The sequence below is a fragment of the Gouania willdenowi genome, chromosome 3, assembly GCF_900634775.1.
Source record: "Gouania willdenowi chromosome 3, fGouWil2.1, whole genome shotgun sequence".
NCBI lineage: Eukaryota > Metazoa > Chordata > Actinopteri > Blenniiformes > Gobiesocidae > Gouania > Gouania willdenowi.
In genome coordinates, this window is record NC_041046.1 from 13,489,910 (window position 1) to 13,517,420 (window position 27,511).

General features: G+C 40.5%; 1 protein-coding gene across 1 annotated transcript; it reads right to left on the reverse strand.

Annotated features, from left to right (window-relative positions):
• garre1 (granule associated Rac and RHOG effector 1) lies at positions 1–27,262 on the reverse strand. Its single transcript, XM_028472894.1, is given in 14 exon segments — positions 1–333; positions 2,844–2,919; positions 5,513–5,650; positions 5,980–6,145; positions 7,394–7,814; positions 7,816–8,455; positions 8,580–8,705; positions 9,000–9,097; positions 10,622–10,780; positions 11,706–11,867; positions 12,948–13,043; positions 13,190–13,330; positions 13,857–14,069; positions 26,759–27,262. Coding segments are annotated over 14 exon segments (3,273 nt in total).
• Between the last annotated feature and the right edge of the window lie 249 nt (positions 27,263–27,511).

Sequence of the window (27,511 nt, forward strand, 5' to 3'; positions counted from 1 at the left end):
TCAGTACTGGTGGAGGTAGGAGGGCCGGTGCTCAGGTTTGACAGGGAACGATTTGAAGCCCTTGGTCATGGGTTTGTGTTGCTGCTGTTGTTGTGACTGTTGCTGCTGCTGTTGCTGCTGGGTGAAGGGGAAACCAGAGGAGATGCCTGTGGAGGGGGGGCAGTCGCTGGCCGTGGACCACACAGGAGACTGCAGCATCTGCATGGAGTCGCTCCACTGTGAGGAAGGAGGGATGTTCATCTGGTACAAGGAAGAGCTGGGATTGGGCATGGTGTTGGTGTGGGTGGAGTGCTGCCACGGCGCTTTGGGAGGCCAGGTTTTAGTCTTGCTGTCCTGTGGAGCACAGAGCATAGGGATCAGAAACACTACGTAACTGCAGCGCAATCTGCAGACCGTCAATCCCCATCAACTCCTGTTTTGCTGCGTATCTGTTTCAGCAAAGACTCAGAAGTTCCCGCTAATTCACGTGTGATCGCTTATATATATATACATATATATATATATATATATATATATATATATATATATATATATACACAGTTGTGTGCGAAAGTCAGGGCACCCCTTTAAAAACAGCATATTTTATATATTTAAAAAGTTATATTCATATTTACTGTCTCTCTGGTATATGGGAAAAAAAGACAATATTGTCAGGAAACATTAATGCATAGTTACATTTTATTTTATAAATTGAACAAAATTACAAAAATGAAAAACATAATTTTGGCATGTGCAAAAGTCGGGGCACCCTACAGCATCAGTACCTTCAGTACTTAGTAACACCCCCTCTGGCAGATATCACAGCTTGTAAACGCTTCTTATAGCCAACAACAAGTCTCTGGATTCTATTATTTGGGATTTTTGCCCATTCTTCCTTGCAAAAGGCTTCCAGTTCTGCAATATTCCTAGGACGTCTTGCATGCACAGCTCTTTTAAGATCTACCCACAGATTTTCGATAATGTTTAAGTCGGGAGACTGTGAAGGCCATTCCAAGACCTTCAGCTTGCGTTTCTTGAAGTAGTCCATGGTGGATTTGGAGGTATGTTTAGGATCATTATCCTGTTGTAGAAGCCATCCTCTTTTCAGCTTTAGCTTTTTTACAGATGCTGTGATATTTGCCTCCTGAATTTGCTGGTATTTAATTGAATCCATTCTTCCCTCCACCTGAGCAATGTTTCCTGTCCCACTGGCTGCAACACAACCCCAAAGCATGATGGATCCACCCCCATATTTAACAGTTGGCAAGGTGTTCTTTTCATGAAATGCTGCTCCTTTTTTTTCTCCAAACATACCTTTGCTTATTGTGGCCAAAGAGTTCTATTTTAACTTCATCAGTCCACAGCACTTGTTTCCAAAAGTCATCAGGCTTCTGTAGATGTTCTGTTGCATATTTTTGACGTTGTATTTTATGATGAGGTCGTAGATAAGGTTTTTTTCTACAGACTCTTCCATGAAGGTCTTGTTTGTGCAAGTATCGGCGCACAGTGGAAGGGTGCACCACCACTCCTGAGTCTGCTAAATCTTCCTGGAGGTCTTTTGAAGTCAAATGTGGGTTTTGGTTTACCTTTCTGACCAGACTACGAGCTGTTCTCTCCGAGAGTTTCCTTGGTCTTCCAGATCTCTTCTTGACCTCCACAGTTCCCCTCACCTGCCATCTCTTAATTATGCCTCGCACTGTGGAAACTGCAAGCTGAAAACGCTTTGCTATCTTCTTGTAGCCCTCCCTGGCATTGTGGGCATCAATTAATTTCATTTTTTCTGTCTTACACAGCTTCTTAGAGGAACCCATGGTTGCTGAGTGTTTGTACAAGGTTTGTGGAGTCGCCGTATTTAAGAAACCCTCAAATTGGCACCAGCTGGCACTCCCTAATGACAATTGTTGACACATGCTTCAGGACCAATGAGCTGGTAGAGGTCTGAGCTTGTAAAAAGAATCTGACACTTTGAAACTCTCAGGGTGCCCCGACTTTTGCACATGTCAAAATTATGTTTTTCATTTTTGTAATTTTGTTAAATTTATAAAATAAATGTAACTATGCATTAATGTTCCTGACAATATTGTCTTTTTTTCACATATACCAGAGAGACAGTAAATATGAATATAACTTTTTAAATATATAAAATATGCTGTTTTTAAAGGGGTGCCCTGACTTTCGCACACAACTGTATATATACATATATGTGTGTATGTGATTAGACCATACATAAGGTCAATATTAATAAGTGAATAACATTTTTTAAGGTGCTCGGATCGGGCAAACCATGGTATCAACGGAAAAGTCTAATATGCCTTTGGTTTTTGGGTAGAGTCCGAATTGCGCCCGCTAGAGCCAAAACATACACATTTTGGGCCGGAAAACATTTTTTTTTCAAAAACGTGGTATCAGTGGACAGGTTTTGTTCTCTTGAGTCCGAATATGTGCTCGGTATTCGAATAAAATCCGAAATGGGCCCACAGGAGGCCCCAGAATGTTGGTGTTTTCTTCTACCAGCGGTAACCTCAATAAATGGAATTATGATCCACATTGAACATGGAGTATTTTGTTTTGAAAATAATCCACATATTTTGTTCTGTATCTATGTACTACTTTTTGTCCCGCACGGGCTTATTTTTGCTAAATTGCTGCTGCACAGCTCGAGCGTCTGATAAAAATAGGAGGTCTGCGTTTTTGCTGCAGAGGGTTCCAGCATGATGGAGCAGATACGGATCTGGTGGAAATGACCACATTGACTTTAATGGAAACCTATCAGCTGCGTTGCGGTTTGGGAGCAGTTACAAACACAGCGGAACTTGTGGGTGAGTGAAATAAGAGCAGCTCTTCTGCAGCAGCGATAAACTCACCTGGTTATCATCAGTGATGTGATGGAGAGGTGGAGAGGGGAGTGTGCTCATCTCTGGCTCTCCACAGCTATGTTTCCTGAGGAACCAGAAACAATAGGACTTCAAATCATTGTCTATTGTATGCACTAATCGCCTCATGCTAAACATGTTAAAATAAAACAAAATATCCTTGAACAAATATATCATTGATTTCAAGAAGTCACATTGATGTTTAAAGAAACTACAGTGCTGTATAAAGAGAGGAAGGGCATCTTGTGTCTGTGGCTTTTTCCCATTGCAGGTCACCGTCTAACACGGTCTAATAATCCAAGTTCTGGACCAACACTATACAGGAAAACCGGCTGGGATAGGTCCACACTCAGATTGGGATGTGTCCAGTCAACTCAGACTTTCAATATATCACAATCTCCATCAGTGGAGCCTGGTCTGCTGTAACCACAGTCAGAGGATGAACCACTGAGATATCCCATAGTAAATAAATAAGGAAGGTACCGTTGACGCTGCAGCAGCGTCGTTGCCATGGAGATTGCAGTGCATGAAATATTGAGGACATTGAACACGGAGCGGAGAAAAGAGATTTTTAAAAAATATAAAAAAATTAAATCCATTCAAAATAAGTACAACATATGAATTTGGGTGTGCAATCCTTTTTTAACTGACTAATTGTTTGTACCTGCATTTAAATAGTTTTAAGTTAATGCACAATTTTGTGTCTTCATGTAGAATATTCTACAGCAGTATTTTTCAACCTTTTTTGAGCCAAGGCACATTTTTTTCATTGAAAAATTCACGAGGCACACCACCAGCCAAACATGTTAAAAAATGATACTCTGTAGCCTATATTAACAATATAGCCATTCTCATCAAAGTGTCTTGAATAGGAATCAAATAAACACAAAGAATAAAGGACTTTATCATCATTTGTATTTCTTCTTTCAAATAAAAAGTGCACTTAACATGTCCACTTCAAAAATGTTGGATAGCTTCTCGCCACACACCAAGCACAACGGGATCGGTGTCGTTGCATCCCCGGTGGAAGTAAATCCAAATGAAACATAACTCTCGCTGTATTGCCTCGAGCTCACCGTCTTTGCTTTCTTTCCTCCACTCATACTAGGGCCTTCTTCTGGGTCCGAATTTTGTCCAGGGCCCAGTTCGGAATTGGTATTTTTCCTCTTCAAAAACTTCACCGTAGTTTCGCTTACCCACAATGCTTTTACCGCCAGCTGTCACTTTCATGCCTCACTAATTCTCTTGTCTCAACGGACAATGAAATTCGCTACCTGCTGCCACCTAGTGTTATGGAAGAGTTTTACATGATTACGCTCTCAAGGTGGGTTCACACCGAACGCGACTGAAGTGACTGAAGCGATGCGATTACATTAAAAATCAATGTAAATGACGCAACGTCAATTTATCCTCCCCTCAGCGACGCGACTTGCATGATCAAAGTTGAAAAATTTTAACTTTTTAAGCGACGTGAAGCGATATCTCCCGTCCTCCACTGTCTGTAGAGCGGAGGCAGCAGCCCCTCCCTCCCTCCCTCCCTCCCTCCCGCTTCAGTGCTGACGGCTGCAGCGGAGGCTGTTCTACTTCCTCAAAGTATCAGGTTCAATAATTAAAGCGGTAATATTTCTTTAAAACCACAGTAACTACTGATCAACACATTCTGAGTGAAGTCATCCTTTAATATCTCCGTTAAGTTGATCATGTTAACCTTAGAAGCGGAGCAGAAGGAAAAAAAAAGACTGCATCACACTCTCTCTCTCTCTCTCTCTCTCTGTCTCTACCCTGTTACCGGGGGCCGCCACGCACGCACGCACGCACCGCACAGCACGCACGCCCACGCACGCACGCACGCGCACGCACGCACGCACTCAGCGCACGCACGCCACAGCCGGTGGGGGGCAAACACACAAAACACACACACACACACACACACACACACACACACACACACACACACACCACACACACACACACACACACACACACACACACACACACACACACACACACACACACACACACACACACACACACACACACACCACACACACACACACCACACACACACACACACACACACACACACACACACACACACACACCTCCCTAGTGATCGCGTCGCTGGAGCGATGAAATGATGGACTGACAAAAAAGCACCACTATGTGCAAACTACCGATCAGGGACGATTTAAGGCAACGGCATCGCTTCCGTCGCGTTCGGTGTGCACGCACCTTTAGTCACTACTGCAGCACGGACACTCGACAATGGTATATTATTTGCAGATAATAATTAATATGTTTTCAAAATTTTTTTTAGACCAATTAGGTGAAATTGGATAATTTCCCACGGCACCACCTGACGATCTCTCGCGGCACACTAGTGTGCCGCGGCACAGTGGTTGAAAAACACTGTTCTACAGGACGACACGAAAACTCTTATTATTATTATTATTATTATTATTATTATTATGTATTAAAACAGCTAATCAATGTATTATAGTGAACACTGCCTTAATTCCAGAGATATGTAGACCTCCAGCTAAGTAGAATGTTTGAGACTTAATAAACACAGCACAGAAGGAACACAACAGTGTGAATCAAGCAATGCCTAAAGCTCAGAGTGGTGCTGGGAAAAAGAAAAAACCAAAAGATGGGCTTACCTCCTCTGTTTAACTGCAGCTACGAGATCCGGTCCAGAAAACATAGAGAAAAGGCTGTCACCATTGGCTGAGGACGTCTCATCACTGGAGCTGGCAGAGTCACCCTGATTGGCTGACCAGCTGCTGTTCACAGTCTCCCTGAGGACACGACCAAGGCAAGCATTAGCCTGTTAGCTTGTTCACTATAAACCCCATTGTTCAAAGTAATTAAATAGATGAAGTAGTTTATACTCAAAGTTATAGAAAAAGTTCTACTAACTTGATTATGTCACGTTGGTGTAACATGTTCTTCCTTTTTCAGTAACTTGAACTAATCATTTTTGTACAATGGAATTATATATAAGTACAACTTAATAGAATGAAGTAAGTACAAGCTAAAAAAGGAAACAATGTGGATATGATAATATTGGGGTTTTATGACAAATCAAAGGGAATGCAGCAGATGAAGTGTTTGTGTGAATACACACCCCTCGCTGTAGTACTCTGGGTGGGGCCAGGTCCTGTGCTGCTCTTCAGGCATTGGCCAGTTGCTGCGTGTGTTGCTGGGCCGACGAATGTGCTGCACCTGGCGTTTCTGCTGCATGGCCTGACTGACACCGGCCACATAACGTGCAAACTCTGGGTCGGAGCCAACTGCCAGGGGAAGGATAAACACAAGAATGAGGAGTTTTGACACCATCAGCTTTTCTCTTTGGCTCCCTGGAGCACAATCTGTTTAGCTGACTGCAGAAAAAAAACACACACGCACAATAGCCGTAAGTCGGCTCTAAACAATAGGCCTGAACTACAATCAAAAAAGTGTGGTGTCCTGTGAAAATAGAGCCCGACATTAGCGTCCATCAGCACAACTCTGCTCTCTGCCATCACATCAATATTTACAGTTTGCTCTTACACACAAACCTATAACCTGTAACATATATACTGTATATAAAATGACTTCTAGTGCGTTTCATTCATTACCTATACTTCTGAAGAACTACAGCAGGGAATGTGAACTTTTATCCTACTGATGATGTATTGTTGCATTACTGATTCTTCCTGACATTGTGAACCAAGCGTTTGATAAGAAAGAATAAGAAAGAATAGCAAAGGTCAAAAGGAGAGCATAATTTTCATCCTTTTTATTTAAACATTAAAGAGTAACTAAACTCCAAACCCACGTTTTTCTGCTGAGTACGTAATACCCAAATATGTATTTGGATATTAAGTAGTGCTGTTGATTGATCCTAGTCCAACTTTAAACATTTTTAGTAAAAGCATTTTCATTTTGCGTATTTAGCTGTATTTAGCGGTGATGTTTTTGACTCTGTGCTTCTATAAAGAGCAGATTTTGCTCTAATCAGAGGGTTCTTCATGCAATGTGTGTATGTACACATCGTGTGTGTATCCACATCTGTCTCTGCATGTGCGCGAACATGCATTTACTTCTCATTGCCTTGTGTGTCTTTATGTGAGAGTGTGTGTGTGAGGCCGTGGGGTTCTGAGGCTCATGGTGATAGTAGAGTGTGATGTACGCTTCTGTTTGTGGCCTGTGTATTATATATAGTTGTTGAGAAGGCAGCGGTCTGTTACTGCCAACACTGACCTGGATGTCTGAGTGGGCGTGTCTTACTTGAAGTCAGGAGTAACGCCCATAATCAAGGCATTTTTTTTTAAATTTACCCCCTAGTGGCAGGTCAGCCGAAAGCCGGGATTTAGTTACTCTTTAACTGTATCAGATGTGACCGATAACGGTGAATGAGCACAGGTCAAAACCCTGAGGTGCATCTGTGTTAAACTGAAATAAAAACGATAGGGTAAGCTGTATGACTGTTGTTGGGATTTAGTACGAGTTAAATTTGTGGGAAAGTTGCGCCCATACAAAGCCTGGGTAGAACTCACCTGCTGGGTCAAAGGGTAGCGTGTCTCCCAGGACCCCAAACACCCCCTCACTCTGGTCCCTGTTGGGCCACGTGTTGTTTCGAGGCCCCGTTGGCTTCTGCCCCAGCATCTCTGACATCACACTGTCCATGTAGGTGCTGACAAGGCCCAGGCTGTACAGGTCTGAGCTTAGATCAGGCAGTCCTGGGGACCCCCACTGTCCGATGGGACCAAGAGGGGACAGCCCTCCTGGGGGGCCCTGAGGAGGTGGGGGCTGCTGCTGCTGCCCAGAGGTGTCGAGCCACTTGCTGGTCACTCTCTGCTGGGGCAGAACCTGTGGTGGTGTCTGCTGGGGAGGAGGTGCCTGCTGCTGGGTGATGGGCTGCAGGAGGTGCTGGTAGAACTGCAGGGCCTGTGGGGAGGGCTGCTGCTGAGGGGGGGGGCGGTGGCTGCTGCTGGGGTAGTGCAGGGGGCAGTTGTTGGGAAGGCTGCTTCGGCACTGATGCTGAAGGCTGAGGCTGGCTCTGGGCAGGGGGCTGCAGTGAACTGTGGCTCAGGGACTGGGGGGTGGGTGGCTGACCACTAGAGGACTTTATCTCTGCTGGGTTTGCAGAGGCAACCGAGTTCCTTCTTTTGACCAGCGGTGAGGCCTGCTGGGACTTGCCCATGTTGAATCCTGAGAGAAAGTCGATGACATCCTGCATCTCTTGGTCTGTGGGCAGGTTCATGCCTTGGTCTTCAGACACTGCACCGTTGGCCAGCTGGATTTGTTGGGCGGAGTCTGCACTGGTCGACAGCCCCCCCATCTGCAGAACACTGTGTGTCCGCCCGTCGCTCTTTGCCTTCTGCTCTGAGCTACTTGTGGACAGCATGCTGCGAGACGGAGTGCTCGGGATCGAGTAGCTGCCCCCGCTGTTGCAGCTGGATGAGACTTTTTTGGTGAACTTAGAAGTGAGTTTGGATATAGTTTTGGGCAATCCGCTGGAGGCCTTGGAGCTGGTACCTAGAGGCAGGTCTGCTTGGGTGCTGTAGTCTGGAGTCTCGCGCTGCAGCTGGATCTGAATGGTGGGCAATGCTTGATCTCTGGCACACACAGAAACAAACGCCCCCACTAATTTAAACGACATCTTTGAAGCCATAAGTATGTTAACTAGGTGAGAGAAACATGTTTTAAAATGCTATAATACACTAGTAAACGGATACTCACTTCCTCTCCTTCCACCTGTTGATGTCAAACACTGCCGTGTAAAGCACATCAACCAAACCAAGCATCTTTTCAGGGTCTAAGCTGCGCTGGAGCAGGGACATGGTTGCTGGATCCTCCTTCAAACACCTGAGCAAGTAAAGTCAAAAAAACAAACCTAAATGCCAAACAAAACAATATCGTTTTGATGATTCTGCACATTGTCACTGATTTACATTCTTTAACCATGTTCTACGGTGTTATTTTACACCTTCCCCTGATGCTGGAATCAGAAACGATCAAATCAACAAGCATCCCACACCTTATGTGAGATAACCTTCACTTAATCTACAGATATCTGTTGTAGAAAGCTTGTAGAAATATCAAGTGCATTTCTAAGGCTGCGGGACTGTTTAGAGTTTTCACTACTCTTCTGGTACTCACCATGTAGATGGAACCTGGACCACCAACTTGGATCCTTCGAGTGTGATCTGGGGTGCATACGCCTCCTTATTCTCTATCTGTGCTGTATCTACCACCACCTGTTGGGACGCACACATGGTTACCACCATTAGCTCTGGCATTTCTTCTTTCACCATTAAATGTAAATCTTTTGGAATCCGTTAACATTTTCAGAAGTGTGTATTTGCATGGTAGTGAACTACAGACTTTTATGGATCGTTGGCTTGTGTCTGATGCCCATCATTCTCTCTCCAATCATTGAAAGGCATTTCATAATGAGGAAGGTAAAATGCTTAATGCAAACAACAAACAGGCAGAGAATGTCCTGCTTTGGAAGTTCTTTGAAAGTGGCCTCCACTACTCATACAGTACAGAATGGGAGGGAAGGAAAGTGGGAGGAGTGGATTTCCGGTATTGCAGGAAATGACACTATTGTTTTTAAAAAAGCAGGTGTATCCTTAGAAAACCTGAGCTGTCTGTGGGAGAGAGCTGCACAGGCACAGAGAGAAAGGCTCAGTTGTGTTGGAACACACAAGATGAGGTCAGAGGGGGCAGAGTGAGGCAGGAGAAACTGCAAAACACACGAGGTCATCGTCCTCCCTCTTCTCCATGACGGTATTAGTGTTGGAACCAATGGGAGTAACAGCGAGCGAATGGACTCGCTCACTGTGGTTGCTCACTGTGGTCACCATGTGAGTGCCAGAGTAACACATTTGAGGAAGATGAGAAGTATGTTTGATTCATGACAGTGAAGATATGATTAAGTCCAGGTGTTTTTGGAAAAGCTTTTGATCTTTTCCAAACTGAGCAGCAATGGGCTCAGATATGGTGCTAATGCAGAGATTGTTTTACAGTGGGTACAGGACAGACAGGGTACAGCCCTCTCACATTCTGACACACAAAACAGGGCAGACCACACAGAGGAAATAAACACTGGAACATAAACACAATGGTGTTACTCTGTGGAGAGTCCTGCTGCTAGAGCCTCCCTTCCCCTCACGCTCTTATTCAAACTGGGGGAGAGCCTTGTTTGCAGGCTCGTCCAAGGAATGCTTATTCCCTTTTGTCTTTCTCTGGTGTTTATTTACACCTCTCAGCAGGCTCAAAGGAAAAGGACAGAGCAACTCATCTCTACTACAAGTCAAAATAAAACCTGCATTGAAGTGAGATGCTGACCCAGGCAAAAAGTGCGAGGTCACCGTTAGTACAGTACAACCTACTTATCAGTTTTGAAAGAAACACCTACTGCATCGTTTACACTAGAATGATCATCATTTTATAACATATGAAACAAAGATAGGCATATTTCAAATACTTATTATAAAGTCAATTACTCTAAAAAAAGGTGTTCCCTTTAAAGGTTTTTGAAATTAATTTTTTTAACAATTCTTTAAGCAACATGTGAAAATAATCAAAATCACAAAAAAGTGATCTTTTATAATAGAATCAAACGTGTAAAAAACGATGCAATTTATAAGGTTGAACAAAACAGGTTTGCATAGATAAAGTGTAAAGGATTATTTTTCCTCAATCATTTGAAAGCGTGAGTTTAAAAAGCACCATCACAGTGTTGATCCATTAAAACTGGTACAATCTCTGCTCACCAGACCAGCCTGTGCAAACAGCAGCTGGACCGCTGTCTTACAGGCTCCTCTCCAACTTGAAGGACACACTTGGTTGAGGACCTCTGTGACAGACGACTCGTCCCTGGCGGTCACTCCGTTCTGGCCCAGTGCCTCCTTAATAAGCTGCAGCATTGTGTGCTGAAAAATCAAAACACAATAAGCTGTCTAGACAACAGCAACATGGGACATTCTAGGAACAGGAAGAAAGTAGCCTTTCATTTCCTGCATCAATGTAAAGCACATGCTATTTTAACCACACTACTTCTCAGCTCGTCATCCACTTGTGGAATAACTTGTGATTTCTCCAACAATGTGAACAGAAACCATTTTGTAGTCCAGTGATTCTCAAACTTATCTGGTCAAGTACACATTTTTCTCTTATTGCTGAATCCAAGTACAGTACTCACTTTGTCAAACTACAATATTGGTTAGAAAACTATCTAAAAATAATTTTAAGAACCTCATTTTGTAAATAAGTGGAAAGAAACAGTATTTAGTGCAGTGGTTCCCAACCTTTTTTGAACAGTGACTCCATTTTGATATATATAATTTCTGGCAACCCTGTTTTCTAGAATTAGTTTTTGATCATGTTTAAGCTCAGATTTATAATTTTTTTTTACTGCATTTTAGCAGAACTAGATTTATATTTCACAAAGTGTAAGCAAAGAAATACAGTTGTTTAAGATTGTGTGCTGTTTTAATAAAATAAAAAAAAGAATAATTTTAAATGACATTTTTCAGAAATTTCAGGCAACCTCACGTGGAGTCCCGACCCCAAGATTGAAAAACGCTGATTTAGTGGCTCCTGAATAGTTTGTATCATTTCCAGTCATCTCACGCCTTGGGTGGGACCAACACTGACACTTTATTTGTTCATTTTCCACTCTCTCTCTCTCTCTCTCTCTCTCTCTCTCTCTCTCTCTCTCTCTCTCTCTCTCTCTCGAGTACCCCCTGTAGCACCATCGTGTAATCCTAGGACTACACGTACCCCCATTTGAGAAACACTGCCGTAGAGCATTACACAGTTGACACAGATAAGACAGTGAGCAATTAATAGACGTACTGATTTCAGCTTAAGGTTCTCCGCCGCTGACTCGTTGAAGGAAACTCCTTTGAGGAAGTGTGAGCCGATCTGTAAGGGGATGGTGGGCAGCTCACACTGGATAGGCTGAGTGGCTGTCTGCATCCTGCCTGCCTGCTGGGCTTCCGCATCGCTACAGCAACCCTGGAAACACACAACGACAAGTAAACACACAACAGCCCTCGCTCACTTAATAAGACTGACAAACAATTGATCAGAAAACAAAGTATCGACTACTCATAAACAGCACACATCCACACGTTCCAAGAGGAGATGATCTGCAAGTGTTTTTAGGAACAATAATTCTTACTTCTTTTGCTTTTACTTTGAAAGGCCAGAAGAAACTTGAGCGTCATTCAACTTTCTGGTTTTAGCTTTTTGGACATTTTAATCAACGATGCTAAAGAGAAGATGCATCACTTAACAAGAGCCCAAATAGTCTTCCCCTTACATGACTGATAAAATAATCATTAGCCATGCAGTTTCTTAAAGGGCACATGTCACCATATTTACATCTTGTGTTTTATCACCATCTTATTCCATTAAAAAATCATACTGATAACCAGTGATAAACCATATTATCTATCTTATGTGCAGCTCATTTTTCTGCACACGTCTACATGCAGTGATAGCAGCTGTTGGGAGGCAGAATATTACCGACCATCACATCTGGCATAGCCACTTTTAAAAACGGTTTTGGAAATTGTGGGAAAATGATGCATGCTCAATTTTTGTCGCACAGAATGAATGCAACGTGCCTCGTATGCAGGACGGTGTCCGAGTGGAGGAAAGATGCGTGGGAGCAAATGACTGCAGAAGTCATACATCTGTTTGCTTGTTTTCATTCTCTATGCCTAAAATAAGGTGTTTGCTTAGATTAAAAAAAAAAATAAATACTGGGAATAAATTGGAGTGAGCATAAAAAGCTGTAAATGGACTGATATGCAGACGTGGAGCAGTGTGGAGTTGAGCTCATGTGCAGATGAAAACTCATCAGTTGAAACTTGTAAAAAAAACAGTGGCCAATACAGTGATGCGCTATATACCCTGGAAAATAAGCTAAGTTCCAAACAATGCTTGTTTTTGTTTGTCATCTTTAATTACACGTCATAACTCTCACTTCCGCCCAGCATCACGTTTAGGGTGTGCTGGAATCATAGTGGTCTGCCTGTAATGTCAGCAGGTGACACAAGTGATCTGACAGAAACACACAAACAAACCCACCTTCAACGCTGTCTCCACAGCTTTGGGGTTGAGATGGAAGCCAGCCTTCACTGCGTACTCACTATGACCCAGGCTCTCCAAAGCTCCTTTATAAGCCTGCGTGGGGACAAATGTTTGACCAGATACATTAGTACATTTATTTAAAGCAGAAACCTCTATTGAAATTATTATTTTAAATGACTGTACTCTTTAAGTTTAAAGTACCACAGTTTTAGTAGCTGTTCCATGAGTGCGAATTGTACCTGTAAAGCACTGTCAATCTTTATGTTGAGCTCCTTCAGCTGGTGCTCAGGGATGGTGGTGTTGTTGGAGCAAAAAAGCTGCTGAACCTGGATGCCTGCCAGGCAGCCGTCGCGGCCTCTCTCTCTCAGCCTCGCTGTAGCCTGAGGACACAGCAGCGTATTAGAGTCCAGTCACTGCCAACAAACAACAATGACAGTAAAACAGCAATCATCCTAAATTTGATTTCTCATAGCTGTTAATGAAATAAGATGAACAAAACAGAGGGTTCAGATTTTTCTTTGTCTTCTTTTCTTCCATCTCTTTCTTAGGCCTATCACCATGACAATCTGCATGCCTTTGTTAAACAGATCAATCATCTGGTCATTGTCCTCTGTGCCTCCATTTATATGACTAAGCTCCAAATACACTGAGGGACTGATTAGCTGAGGGATTACTTTGCTCCACTTGCCAAACAGCCTCCCTTACATGGAGAGTGCTTTAAAGGGATACAGAGCACATCAAGGCGAGTTTACAGACAAGCTTAAGACCAAAAAAAGGAAATTGTGCTGGATGTAATAAATGGATGGCATTTCTCTGGAATGTGGAACAAGCTGGTTTTCCACCTCACACAGACAACACCCCTCATTTCCCGGACCTGGAAGCGTCCTGGGGGCTGTGGCTGCATACCTCGGCTGCACCTTTCCATGAGCGAGAGGCTTCCTCCAGCTCTGTGAGGGGCCCGATGTCAGCATTTTGGGAGCGGGCATTGGCACAGCGCTCCTGGGCCAACGCCAGGGCTTCAGCAAGACAAGACTGGGCTACGGGCTGGACCTTCTGCAAAGCCTGTGATAGGAACTGGAAATGGACCTGCATCACCGTGAGGAAGCACCGACCCAGTACCTGAAAGAAGAGAAAAGGGGATCAGTGCTCCAACATACCAGTAGGGACATCCATCATTAGTAGCAGAGGGTAGCTCTCATCAGGAAATGTGAGACACCAAACCTAAGGCAAGGAAACAAGCGTTTATGTCTACATGCCTCTGTGCCTGGTTAACACCTCAAATGTGTGCAATCATAAACCAAGTTTACCTCCCAAAGAAAACCAATAAAAGACTTGCTGTCTTATCCACAATAGCTTGTTTGCTTATCTTAAATTATGCAAGCCCCACACATTCCAGGTAATAGAACTTCACTGAATTTGAATTAAATAATGAGTTTGCCATAATTATTCAATGCATTTGCATTAATAATACAAAGTGTTAAAACTTTAGTCTACATCAACATCTCTGTTGCTATGAATGTGTTGACCAACCAGCCTCAGATCAAATCACCTATTTCAACACATGCCAAAGGAGTTTTTTTTTTTTAACAAAAGCTTTATTGCTAAGTTTTAGTTAGCCTGTGCAAACTGTAGCCTCAGTCTGTTCTTATCGGACAGCACTCAGCGGTTATTGTGAGGTACTGTTGATCTTATATCATCAAGAACCAACACAGTCTGTTGTTGACTGTTCTCAGCAAAACAAATTCACCTAAAAACTGTCACTGAAAATTTTACATAGTGGATTATATTAAATAACATGGTTTTTATCCAAACATTTCTAAATGCACTTTCCTGTTTATTGGGTTTCATTACAGATGGCAGAGCAATTATCTCATCAGAAAAACCTGGGTGTTGGATAATAACGCAACAGCTCAGAAAGTAAAACATTTTGTCAGGAACAAGATATCAGCTGACCAGATATGAATGGCTGTGTTGGAGTTCATATGAAATACGACATTTCAAACACATTTAATCTGGTTTGACTAGGTGTAGACATTTTAGGTAAAACTAAATAGTCAAACTGCAGCAATGAATATTATGATGGTAATTATATTTACATATATCTGTCCACAATTGATTTAACCAAAGTGTAAGAAATGAAGATAATTCACCGTCAGACTTTAGGCATACTGGGATTTTAAACTGGTTTCCTATGTGTCCCTGTGTATATGAATGTGTCAGCCTATGAGTGATGAGAATAGTTCAGGCTTTAGGGGCCATTTGTCGTCCAGTTAGCGAAAAAGGAGAAACCGGACACCACATGGTCTGTCATAGTCACAGGGGTTTTCTTTTTCAGCTACCTGCTGAAAATATCTCCAGGGATGGGCAGAGCAGTGGAGAGACAGAAATATGCAGTCAGCTCTACTGATGGCAGACGAGAACAACAGGACCCAGCTACTTTTATACCTTGTTGTCACGCTTTATAGAAACCAAAACCCAGCTTTGGGAGTGGCTGTGGGCATTTCTTTTTCTCCAAATAAAACAATGTAACTGTGTGAAAGAGTAAATCATGAGTCTGCCTTTGTTGACCGGATATGTCCAAAGATGGCATTTAAACAGATTGGTTGAGCCAGTACACCCAGCGTATGAAATACCAGCTAAAAATTGAGAGTAATGCAAAAAAATGTTGTATGTTTGTAACATGCAAAACAAAATGTATTAGAAAGAAAACGTATAAAGAAAATGTATATAATAGCCATAAATGAATATATTTGTGTGTAATCAAGTATAACTAAGCTTGTATGAATGTATGAAACAAGATAACAAGTTTAATTAACAGATGCTTTTATCGACGGTGAGGGCTAAGGTACTTGCTCAACATCTCAGTGATGACCCAGGTTGGTGACCCTCCCATTACAAGCCTGCTTCCTGAACCGTTACGCCACCACTGCTCAAGAGTGATTGATTTAAATGATCAACAAGCCAACTAATGTAAAACATTTTAACATTTAAGGAGCTTTAAAAAAAAAAAAAAAACAAAGAAGAAATTGCATGTATTTTTAAGGGTGTTACATTTGTATCTTTCACTTAGCATCAAATTCCGCTAGTCATGATTCAAGTGCTTCATTTAGACCAGTGCTTCCCAAACATTTTGTGCCCAAGGTCTTTACAACACGTGTTATTACTGATATCATGTAGAATATCTGTAAATGTGCTTAATTATTTACTAATGCCAAATAAAATGTGACAAAGACAACTATATTACTCATGAAATATTTATTAACAAAATATTTCAAAGAGATTTTAGCTTCAGAGTTTGCCTATGTATTATGAAATGAGTGCATACAAAGTAGTAAATTAAAAAATTATTAGTTTTGTGTGCCGCGTCACACCACTTCAGTGAAATAAATACCTGTAGCTCAATTTTCTTTACTTTATTGTATCAACAGTAAAAATATATATAAATAAATAAATAAATAAACTGCTGAAAGCAGAAAGTTATCCTTGGAAAACATGTCTTTAGGAATTATTCCAAGTTGAGATCACAAACAGTGATCAGATTAAAATATTGAAGGATCATTAAAACCATGTAAAAAGCATTTAAAAAAAAACCCCAATCAAAAGCCAAACAAAATGAATCATACAAACAGTGGCGCTGGCTCACAGACAACACATTATCCACAAGTACAAATCCACTACATTAAACATTCCCACCACTGGTGATGATGTTGAGCATCTAAACAGAACTTCACTTTTAGATTAGGGTTTAAAATATATACAGCAATCAACACAGGCTCACAGTGAGATCAACCCACTATTTAATAATAATATGTACTGTACACTACAACATTGAAACAAGAAAAAGCAGGGACAAATTATGCACAGGATAATGGATACCACATGTGATCGGCTGAACTGTATCCCTAGCATTGATGGAAAATATGACTATAACATAGTCAAACCCATGCTGGCCCCTCTCAGAGCCAAACAAGGTGACTCATGAATCAATCAACAACATTTCTATTTGTATTGTCTGAGAACACCTGCACTATCAGTGTCCCAAATCTGAACAAGCTGTGTGGCTGAAATCCAGAACTCATCTGGGGAAAGGGAGTGTGAGGCTGTTATATTAACCAGATGGTTGCACGGTGGGGTTTCACCACCGTCTGATCTCTGTGTGCATTTATTAAAACAAAAACAAGGAAAACGTGCAGCCTTTTATTGGCCTGGCTATTATCAACCTCAAACATCATTTGTTACTGGCTCTCATTATTCATTTATTTTTCTTGGGTTTTTTTATGCAATGATTTAAGCCAAAAAAGAAGTTCATGGTGTAACATGTGAAACTACAAAACATGATAGCATTGACTTCATTGGCCACTAAGTTCTTCTTCTTTTTGTTTCAATCAACCTGTTGAGAAAATTTCAACCAATAAGTTGACCAGGTAATAAAGAGCTGCTCATAAACCCTCTGAACAGATTTGAAAACAACATGAGACAGCCACTGCAGACTGCTAAGCCAGAAAAAAAGATTTTTTTCTTGCAGTTCTCATCTTTAAACAGTCTCATTTGGAAGTATTGGCCGAGTGTCGAGCCCCCATGAATAAGGAAATTGATCGGAGTGTGAAAAGACACTGCTTATTGACAAATATACAGTTTATACATTGTATACTGCTTAAACTGTGGTAGTCCAACAGAGCTTGTAAAGGGAGGTCAAACTAACAGCTTTTTCAATCATTTTGCTTTAACTTGTAATTATTGTAAAATCCTGCATCATATAACCCAGGGATGTCAAACTTATTTTTATGTTCAGGGGCCAAACTCATAACAGTTTGATTTCAAGTGGGTCCCAGATTATAGGCGAGGAAAATCAGAAATTAAAACATGTGTGTCCTAGTTTGTACTTCCACGTATAAATGATATGTAAAGTATGTAAAGCACCAAAGCAATAATTGACAGGTATCAGTCTCTGCAGGATCTAACAAGTTTTATTTAATTTGGGTAATAATTTGTGGTAATTGCAGGATTTTGCAAAGATTTTGAGTTATTTTAATAATTTGAGATTAAAAATGGCTGCCATCATGAGACATAAGCATGGGAAAACTGTGAGCCCAGCAAATATAATGAGTTTTAAAGAATTTGTGTATTTGGGGTAGCTGAGATATCTACAACTGAATTTGTCATTTACACAATTCACCTTTTCTCTGTCAATTTGCTTCTCCTGCGGGACGGATTGGATGCTCTAATGGGCCGGATTTGGCTCCCAGGCCAAAAAAATTAATCATCCAAATCACAATATCAAAGCTGGGTTGAGTGGCTTTACAATGTGAAGTAGGGATGTAACGATTAATCGTAAGGCAGTTAAAAATCGATTCATAGGTATCACGGTTGATATCGATTTTCTGAAAATTGAATCGCAGTACTTTTTTTAACCAGCAAAGGGCGCTATCCACAAGAATATCTGTAATATTACTTGAATATCTTACTTGAATATCTGTAAAAGTCACGTTTTTCTATTAGCTCTGTCTGCTAGCATAGCTTCTCTTCTTCACTGCAAGATATCTGCAGGCCAACCGACCACTGGGTTACCAGCGCCTCTGCTGGTTCAAACAAATATGACGTAAATCAGTGCAATCACGGTTTTTTTTTTTAAAGTCCAATTGTTAAGGCACAAAATACATTTTCAGTTGCACTTTTAAAAGAAAAATAACTATTATGCAGTTTTGCATTGTTTATTATAGAACCAGAATTTAAATTAATAGGCTTCATTTTCATTTGTATTATTCCTTTATTTATTTCATTCAAGATTTATTTTTAGTTAAATTGCATTGTTTTGAATAGTTTATCAAAGAATTCTTTTGACAATGAAAAATAAAAGGAAAATAATACAGTATTTTCTAGTTTTTTCCCCAAAAAAAATATTTGTCCACAGTCCCATTTTGTAAAATAAATCGTGAGAGAATCGTATCGTGAACCCAGTATCGTGAATCGAATCGTATCAGGAGTTGAGTGAATCGTTACATCCCTAATGTGAAGGTTTAAAAGCTGACTTTCAAAAACGGTCATGGATAGTTTCATGGCAATTTGGTGGCTTTTCAACACTTAATAGCCAGATAATCTTTTGTACTAACCAAGTTAGTATTATGCGAGCATTTTAAAGAGTTTGAGCCATTTACACAGAAAAGCCGCTATTCAGATTTTCCTACTTCAGGAACCCATTCTCAAGAAAAAAATCATTTGGGGGGGGGTCCTAAAAACATAACCTGTGTGGTCTGACTACAATATTTGCTTTAAACATGCACGATTGGAAAGAAAGCTCTAAACAAACTGACATTTGTTAATGTATTTGCCAGTGGAGTCCATCTGAATGACCAGGAAGCTAATTTAGGTCAAATAATGATGTGTTTTGTAACCTTTGGGACTCCAAACACTGAAAAGAGTAAGATCAGAAAGAGAGAAGAGGATGACATGATGGGTGCAAAGAAAGAAAGAGGGGTAATTTTCACATTCCACAAATCCTCAAACACAAGAGTTGCATTACCTTCTTTCTCTTCGGAGGCCTCATAACACATGTAGCTGCCAAACAACATTCCTTGATTCATGCAGACGAAAAGGAAAATCCTCTTTACAGTCACAACCACATTGCGTCGTAGGAGACGGGCTGAATCAGCTGCAATTATCCAGAGCTGTGTCCAAACAAGTTTAGCATTTCCACAGGTTTTTTTTTAAATTTTTTTAACCAAATTAAAAATGTGAGAAAGTTTTTTTAAAAAAACAAAAATAACAAAAGGACATGACTCAAATAAATTCAAACAGCAGCCACAAATGACTCATCACAAAAATATTAATGGTCAGACTTGGTGTGTGTCCACTCCTATTCTATAAACTTGATAGTACAATAACAGAAACATGGAGGAAAAAATTGAACAAGCACTGCCAAACTTGACAAATTTTACTCTTTTCAATCTGGATGATGTGGACCATTGATGAAACGATCATTAGTCTGTTTCTATTTTAACAATACAAATGAACCCTTAATGTCAAGAGGCATACAGTAAGTTTCAAACTTTCTCAAACTTGGGCTTTTGCTTATATTCATATATTCAAAATGTCAGCTTTAGGAAAAGTGTGATTTACTGACAGCAGTGCTAAAGTATTTCCTGTTTTGGCTTCTCCCACATTCATTAGGTTTCGGTGATCTTTCAAGTACCTTTGCCTGCTTCAGGGCACCTGCTATTTCTAGTCCATGTTGTTACTTCTCAGCTCAGTGGTAACAGTTGTGGTACACTGCTACAGCTTAGTCACAGGTGCAATATTGTGACAGAGGGATAGGAATAGAAAAGGGAATCAACAAAACAGCAGCAAGTCATCTAAAAAACTAGATAAACCTCAAACATGTTGAGAGTATAAGTGGCCTTCAGTTAGGTGGCCGTGCTTTATTAACAAAACAAGAAGACATAGTAATCAACATCCCCCATAAAAAAAAACCAGAACAAAGGCAATAACTTCGGAAAACTTGCGTGCTTCTGATTTTCGAACTCCATCAAGGTATTGATGACTAATAGCAGCTTAACACTCCGGTGAGTGTTTGAAACAGCTGACTGACTCCGGTGCTGCTGATGTGATAAACACACCCCGATGCAGCGCTGAAACGGACCCACAATCACAATAGTCTCTTAAATAGCCATGTGTTTTACTGTAATGTGCAGTTTTTTAGGTAAAAAATAAAAATAACAACATTATGTAGATATCAAAAGAAAATCGCGTTGGTGATCACTGATCTCCCTCTCTAAGAGCAAGGCATGAAGTCAGCGTCTATGAACATGCCCACTCATGCATATGCATGAAGGCCCCAAACCAGCCTGTTTTTAGAAGCGTTATTAAAGTGACTATTCAGAGAGCTAAAACTCCAGAAAACAGGCAAGTTTGGGAAAATAAACCTCAAATACTATGTTGTTGGGTTCTTAGAACAAATGGAGATTGGTGAAAAATAGCATAATACTGGACCTTCAAGTGAAAGTACTAGTATTAGGTGTTTGCATAGTAAAAATATAAGGAATAAGAAATCCTAAACATTATTTTCAACATTATAAATGCAATTAAGAAAACACTGACACACAATGTGTTATGTATATAGTAATAACTAAATAACACTGTATTTCAATAACTACAATGTTTGGGTTCGCACTTAGAAACTACATTAAATCAAGCAAATCACCTGATTCATGGAATGAAAAAAGAGGCGTTCAATAGGCTTAACATCTCACAAATAAAAACAAAAAGCCTTGGTAAAATAACTGTATATTACCAAGAAAACCAATCTAACCAACAACTGTAATATCAAAATCTAAATAACTTACAATGTTTAGCTAACCAGATTTTATCTTGCCAGCATGAAATCACTGCTTGTTTCTAAAACCTCGAACATGGCCTAAGACAGACATGGGCAACTGGTGGCCCGGGGACCAAATGTGGTCCTCCGTCTTATTTTGTGCAGCCCCCAAAACAGATTCCCTAAAAATTATAATTCAAAAAGTTGGAAAGACTATGAAGCCCTACATAATACACACAATTCTGTAACAAAACAAGAGCGCAAAATGTCAACAAAAGTAATCATAATTTTTTTTTTTTAAAAAAAACAAAAAAACAACACAAAATGCCAACGAAAACCAAAAAAATTACAACAAAATTGTACAAAATGACAGAGATACAGATGACTCTAAGGCCCTGTAATATGAAGCTGGATTTCCTCTTATCATAAAATGACTTATTCTGTGTGCTGTACAACAAATTCTAACCAGGGAAAATCCTAATGGTAACTTAAGCTAAATGGCTGACCTGGTTGGGATCAGGCTACATTCTGGATAAGATCTGAGTGAGTATAAAAGTCCTGCCTCCTATGCAATCCTTTCCACTTATCCAATGACATCCTATAGGAAAGATATTGATTTTTATCTGATGGACTGACCAACAGTCAGTTGATGAAGCCTGTGTCAGGCGCTCTCTGTATCTGCGGACCAATGAATTAATGCATTCATTCATGCATGCTGTTGGCAGTGGCCACAGCCTCAGCAGGAACATACAGTAGTTGTGTTGCACACACAAAGTTGTGAGTGCCCTGTAACATAATAAAGGCTATATAAAATACAAACAATCTCAATCTTATGATGTAGACTGCCTGTGGATTCTACAGGTTCAGTAGAACCATCGGAGCAAACTTTGCACCCTTTTCTCCATCTGTGGGAGTAGGCTATATAAGAAATTGAGGTGGACTACATAAATATAAACACGTCTGTGCTCTAATAAAGTGAAAGTGACTGATCAGAGCGCTGTCTATTTATTGTCCAATTAGTCCATATTGTACGATTTTAGACATTAACGATCTGCAAGTATTCCTCCCTTCCTGCTTTTGCTGCTGCAACAATGTTGCTTTTGGCTTGGATTATGAATTTTATTTCTTTATCTTTTAAACAATAATTGTCTGTTCCTCCATGGTACATAACACAGGCTGCTTTGTGGTTGGTCGGACGCTGCAAACAACGCCCCTTTTAGGTGAGCGAGCACATAGCCAGGCTTAAGTTAACATGCTGATAACCAGCTTCGTAGTACAGCTGCTCTGGGATTGTGAATATTTGGTTAAGTGAAGTAAGCTAACTATGAGATATCACAGATATATTTATCCAGCTTTGTAGTATAGGCCCTATAAATGCACAAATGAAAACAAAAATTAAGAACATTACAAACAATTACACAAAATGACAAGAAGAACGCAAAGTAATAAGAAAAACATAAAATGACTTGAAAAACTAAAAATTACCAAAAAAACAACCAATCAAAATGACAAAAAATAGACAAAATGGCAGCGGTGGCATAGCGGTTCAGGAAGCGGGATTGTAATCAGAGAATCACAGTTTCAAATCCCTCCTGGGCCATCACTGTGGACCAGGTTCTGCTAGTGTTGTACGTCGCTTTAGATAAAAGTGTCTGCTAAATGAAATTGTAGAAAATGACTAAAAACTCACAAAATAAATGACAAAATCACAAAAACGGCAACAAAGATGAAACCCTTTGTTCTATCGTGTATTAATGCTTATTTTGTGATTATTCTAAATGTGGATCTTGTATCAGATAATCACACATTTGTGACCAACGCTGTCATAGAAGTTACCCACCCCTGGCCTAGAATGTGACGATGGATGCACAAGTGGAGTATCTTAGGGTGTACTCACACTGGCAACCAGGGCCGTTCCTAACCAGCTCTGTGCATGTGTGAAACCATGGGGGGCCATTGTCTGGCCTGCGTAGGTGTGAACTGCACCACAGGGGGGTTAACGGCCCGATGGTCCTGCTGGAAGAGGTGGTCCAAACAGCGTGCCAGACTGGCACGGTTTGCTGCGCATGCGCACGCACAACTCGACTCGCGCGCAAAATGTGATGACGTTGGTACCGCGCGACGCTTTACGGCACATAAACATCGCAATGATAGCGGTGTCAGAAGTGCTCGTCAGCTGATGAAAAGTTCAGAGTTGGCGTTACCTGATATATATGAAAAACACCACAGAGAACTCATGGAGGAAGAGGACAACATGACCGTCAGGACTTCTCTTTGTTCAGCCGACAGCGGGACAGTAACGGAGTGCAGCAGCTCATCATCAGGTCCGGGTATTTCCGAGGGTATAAATATACATATAAACACATATTACTGGTATATTAACCCATATAAACCAGAAAATATGGAAATGGGACATTTTACTGCTGCAAATGTGTAACATATTACTGGTATTTTGTGGACAGGACACATGTGGTTGGCTATTATATAACCCAGAAAAAAATGGAAATTGGACATTGTACTGCTGCTAATGTATAAATAATATATATATATATATATATATATATATATATATATATATATATATGTGTGTGTTCTGGGACACATACTCACAAACACTGTAGAATGAAAACAGACACAGTGTCTTGGGGAGCAAAGTGTAGTGTATTCATTTATTCATCTAAATGTAACCAAAAACAGAACATCACAAATACAAGCCCAAATAAATGAAATGTCTGAAAGAAAGGGTAATAATTTTCCAAACAAAAATCAATAAGCCAGAAATAAAGTGCAACCTTTTGCAAAATGTAACATGAACCTTAAAAACAAAACATTTAAACATTGGAAGTACAAGGATGGGAATATTATGACAGCAGAACCTGTAACATGACTGCAAATTGTTGCAACTATTTATTTATTTTTAATCTTATTTTAGTTCTCTTCTTAGGTCGTGTCGTGTTAGTGCACTTGTGGCAATACCAATTTTAAGTATGTGGAGTTCCTGTTAGTCCTGCATAACTATAATGAATTGCTCAGAAATCTACATGTGTCCTGTTCTCAAAATACCAGTAATATGTTACACATTTGCAGCCGTAAAAAATGTCCCATTTCTATATTTTTTGGTTTATTTGGGTTAATATACCAGTAATGTGTTTATATACATGTTTATACCCTCAAAATTACCTTGGAATTTTGGGTTTTACTCAGACCCCTCATCATCACGTCTCTACAGAAGAAGACCCTCCGCTGCACCTCAGCACTTTAACAACTCACTAATTTCATAATTTAAATACACTATTTCTACCTTTGTTTTTCTGTTTGCATGTCGTTTGCTTTGTATTTAATAAAATGGTTTCTCTAACAGTTGGTTAAATCTACACATTTATACTGTATATAATGCACATGCAGGATGATGTGTAACAATAATTAGTAAAATTAGCTGTAAACACATTTTGTAGAACTAAATATAAAGTTATGCTGTGAACAGAAAGGAAGACGAGCCAGATAATTCTAAACTTTAGAATATAATACAATCATAACTTTTAATCATAAATATGACTCTTCCCAAAACAACAAACTTTGATATCTTTGTCACACAATATCTTAGCTTCCAGTGAATAATTTACAAAAAAAAAAAAAAAAAGTTCACTGATGGTGACACTGAGATCTCAATGACCCCATCAGTGAACTTTTTTTTAATTTGTAAATTATTCACTGGAAGCTTCTCTGGTGGTGTGGGCAGTGGTTATTATTATTATTATTATTGTATGAAGCCAACATTACTGCAGCTCTGCACATCATTGTTGTCCTGTTAAAGTATTTTTATACAAAGACTTAAAAACAATATGAAATAAGTGATGACTCAAGTAAATCACCTTTATTATGCATTATAACAATCTGTTCCTTAAGTCTCTAAATTATTGAAACAATTAAAATCATCTAAAAAATTAAATTACAGAAAATGAAATAATCATTTAATATACATTTCAATAAATAAGTGCTTCCCATGTTGACTCTGAGCTTTATTCTGTCTGTTGTCTGTGGAAGTGATGGGTCTTGACCAGATGATGGAAACTAGGATCAGCTCATGGTTTTAATGTCCAGGGAGGGGCGTGTCCACTCTGCATGGACTTAAAGAAGAAGAAATAAAAGAAGAGTTTGATAATGTCATGTTCATCAAAAGGAAAACTGAAAGTGATGGAGATAAATATGCTCAGATGGACACAGACATACAAAGTTTAAACAAACACACAAATACTCTGTCCTAAACTGTCTCACACATTAAAAGCATCTATTTACACTTACATTAATGTACACAAAGACTAGCTCCACAAAATCAGAACGACATTTATTGATCCAGAAATTAAACTGATCTTACCTTTATAGGCTCAGTTTCCTCCTTTGTTTTCAAATCCATTTGAACCTCCATTCATGGTGGTTTTTCTCGTCAGAGAGTCTTTCATTTTCAATAAATCCACCGTTATTTGGTCTGTTTTAATCTCTTTCTTTCTCACTTACTTGGTTCTTTATGTTCCTTGTGTCGATTTCGTCAAAACAAAGCGGCATCTTTAATGTTTTTGTTACGTGTGAGTAAAATTACCGCAATGTACCGACACTGGCTGTAAAGAGCAACTTATTATCTTTCATAAACTGGTGGAATTTCTCCGATAGAACAAATATGAGCAGAGTTACGGTCATTTAAATTAACGTGATGCGTTCGGGCCCTGGGAAACCCAGTCCGTGAAAAGAGCACGTGTCTGGGTAAATCTTGGTTTATAGTTACCCTACGCAACAGAAAATATGAAATTAACAGAATGTACTGTCAACAACAAACCCAGAGTTGCTTAATGGTGACGTAACGCCATACGTGTGTCATAAATTAACGTGATGATGTGTTTCTCTGTGGGAACCGAGTTGAGCTGGTGATCACGTCCGTTCTACCGTGTCAGAAAAGGGACAGGGAGGGGGGGATTCCTGCTGTGAGCTTGGAACGGCCCCAGTTGCCAGTGTGAGTACACCCTTAGTCCTTCACAGGGTCTATCTCTGTTAAATGTATCTAGTTCGTGTCCACCACTGAACCTGATGGTGTGGTGACCTTGGAAAAAGAGTGTCTCACATGAGGTGAAGCAGTGCCTTTGCATAGTCCCATTTGAAGCCAATGAGCTGAAGCTATTCACATTCTGCACATCAGCAAAAATCAGAGGTATTTAGCGAGACAAAGGATGTCTACTCTTCTCACATCCTCAGTGTTTTTCACACCTCACACATAAATGTTGACCCCAGCTCAAAAATGGGCGTGAGATTGTTGTTTGAGCCAGGAAACACTGAGTCATCAAGTCTGTTTTCTAACAGAAAGCAGCCAAGCTTCTTAGGACCACTTCAACAAAACAGTACCCGAATGGACAAGCTGCTTGACTACAGCACCAATAATTATAGAGGTCCCTGTAGACAAGCCAGTAAGAGGAAACAACAGGATTGTGTGTGAGTTTGTTTCACCTACCTCAACATCCTGTAGGCTGAAGTCGTTCTGGTCTTTAAAGTTGGCAGCCCCAGCGCTCAGCTCCATGAGCATCTTGGCAATCTCAGGCTTTATTGCTGCAGTCAGCCTGCTGGCTGCCTCCATGACATGTTCCTGCACGTCCTTCAGTTGCATAGCTGCTTTGGAATAGTGAGAGTTCCTGAACACACTGCTGAACAGGTCCGTAAGGAAGGCGCTGGCCCGGCAGAACACATTGAGAGCGTCCAAGTATTTGGAGATGCCTTGCTGGATATCGGCAACGGCAGTGGTGGTACCAGACTGAGGTGGGTGACAGTTGCCAGGCATTCCCACCCCAGAGCCTATAGGTGAAGAGGCTGAGCAGGAGGAGGCCAGAGAGGCGCTCAGGGTCCGGCTTAACTCAGGCATCTGGTACTGCTGGTGCTGTTGCACTTTCTGCTTGGACCCGCCGAGCAAAAAGCGACGCTTATAGTCCATTTTACTTTCCTGTGCACTACAACAATACATAGGTGGTGCACCAGCACCGGAAGCTCCTGTTTGACTGTAATATTTTAGTCTTTAAAAAATCTAGCAATTCCAAATGAAACTGTGTTGAAGGTCTTAAGTTAAGGAGAAAGACACCTTAAGGATTCCACCTGCCAGAGGTTCTTGTCACTGTGCCTTTAGAGAGGCTGTAAGAAGTGTGTGAGCCACAAAAGATATCAAAAACTGTAGACAGAGAACAATGCTAACATGCAGCCCTGCTGCAGTTATACC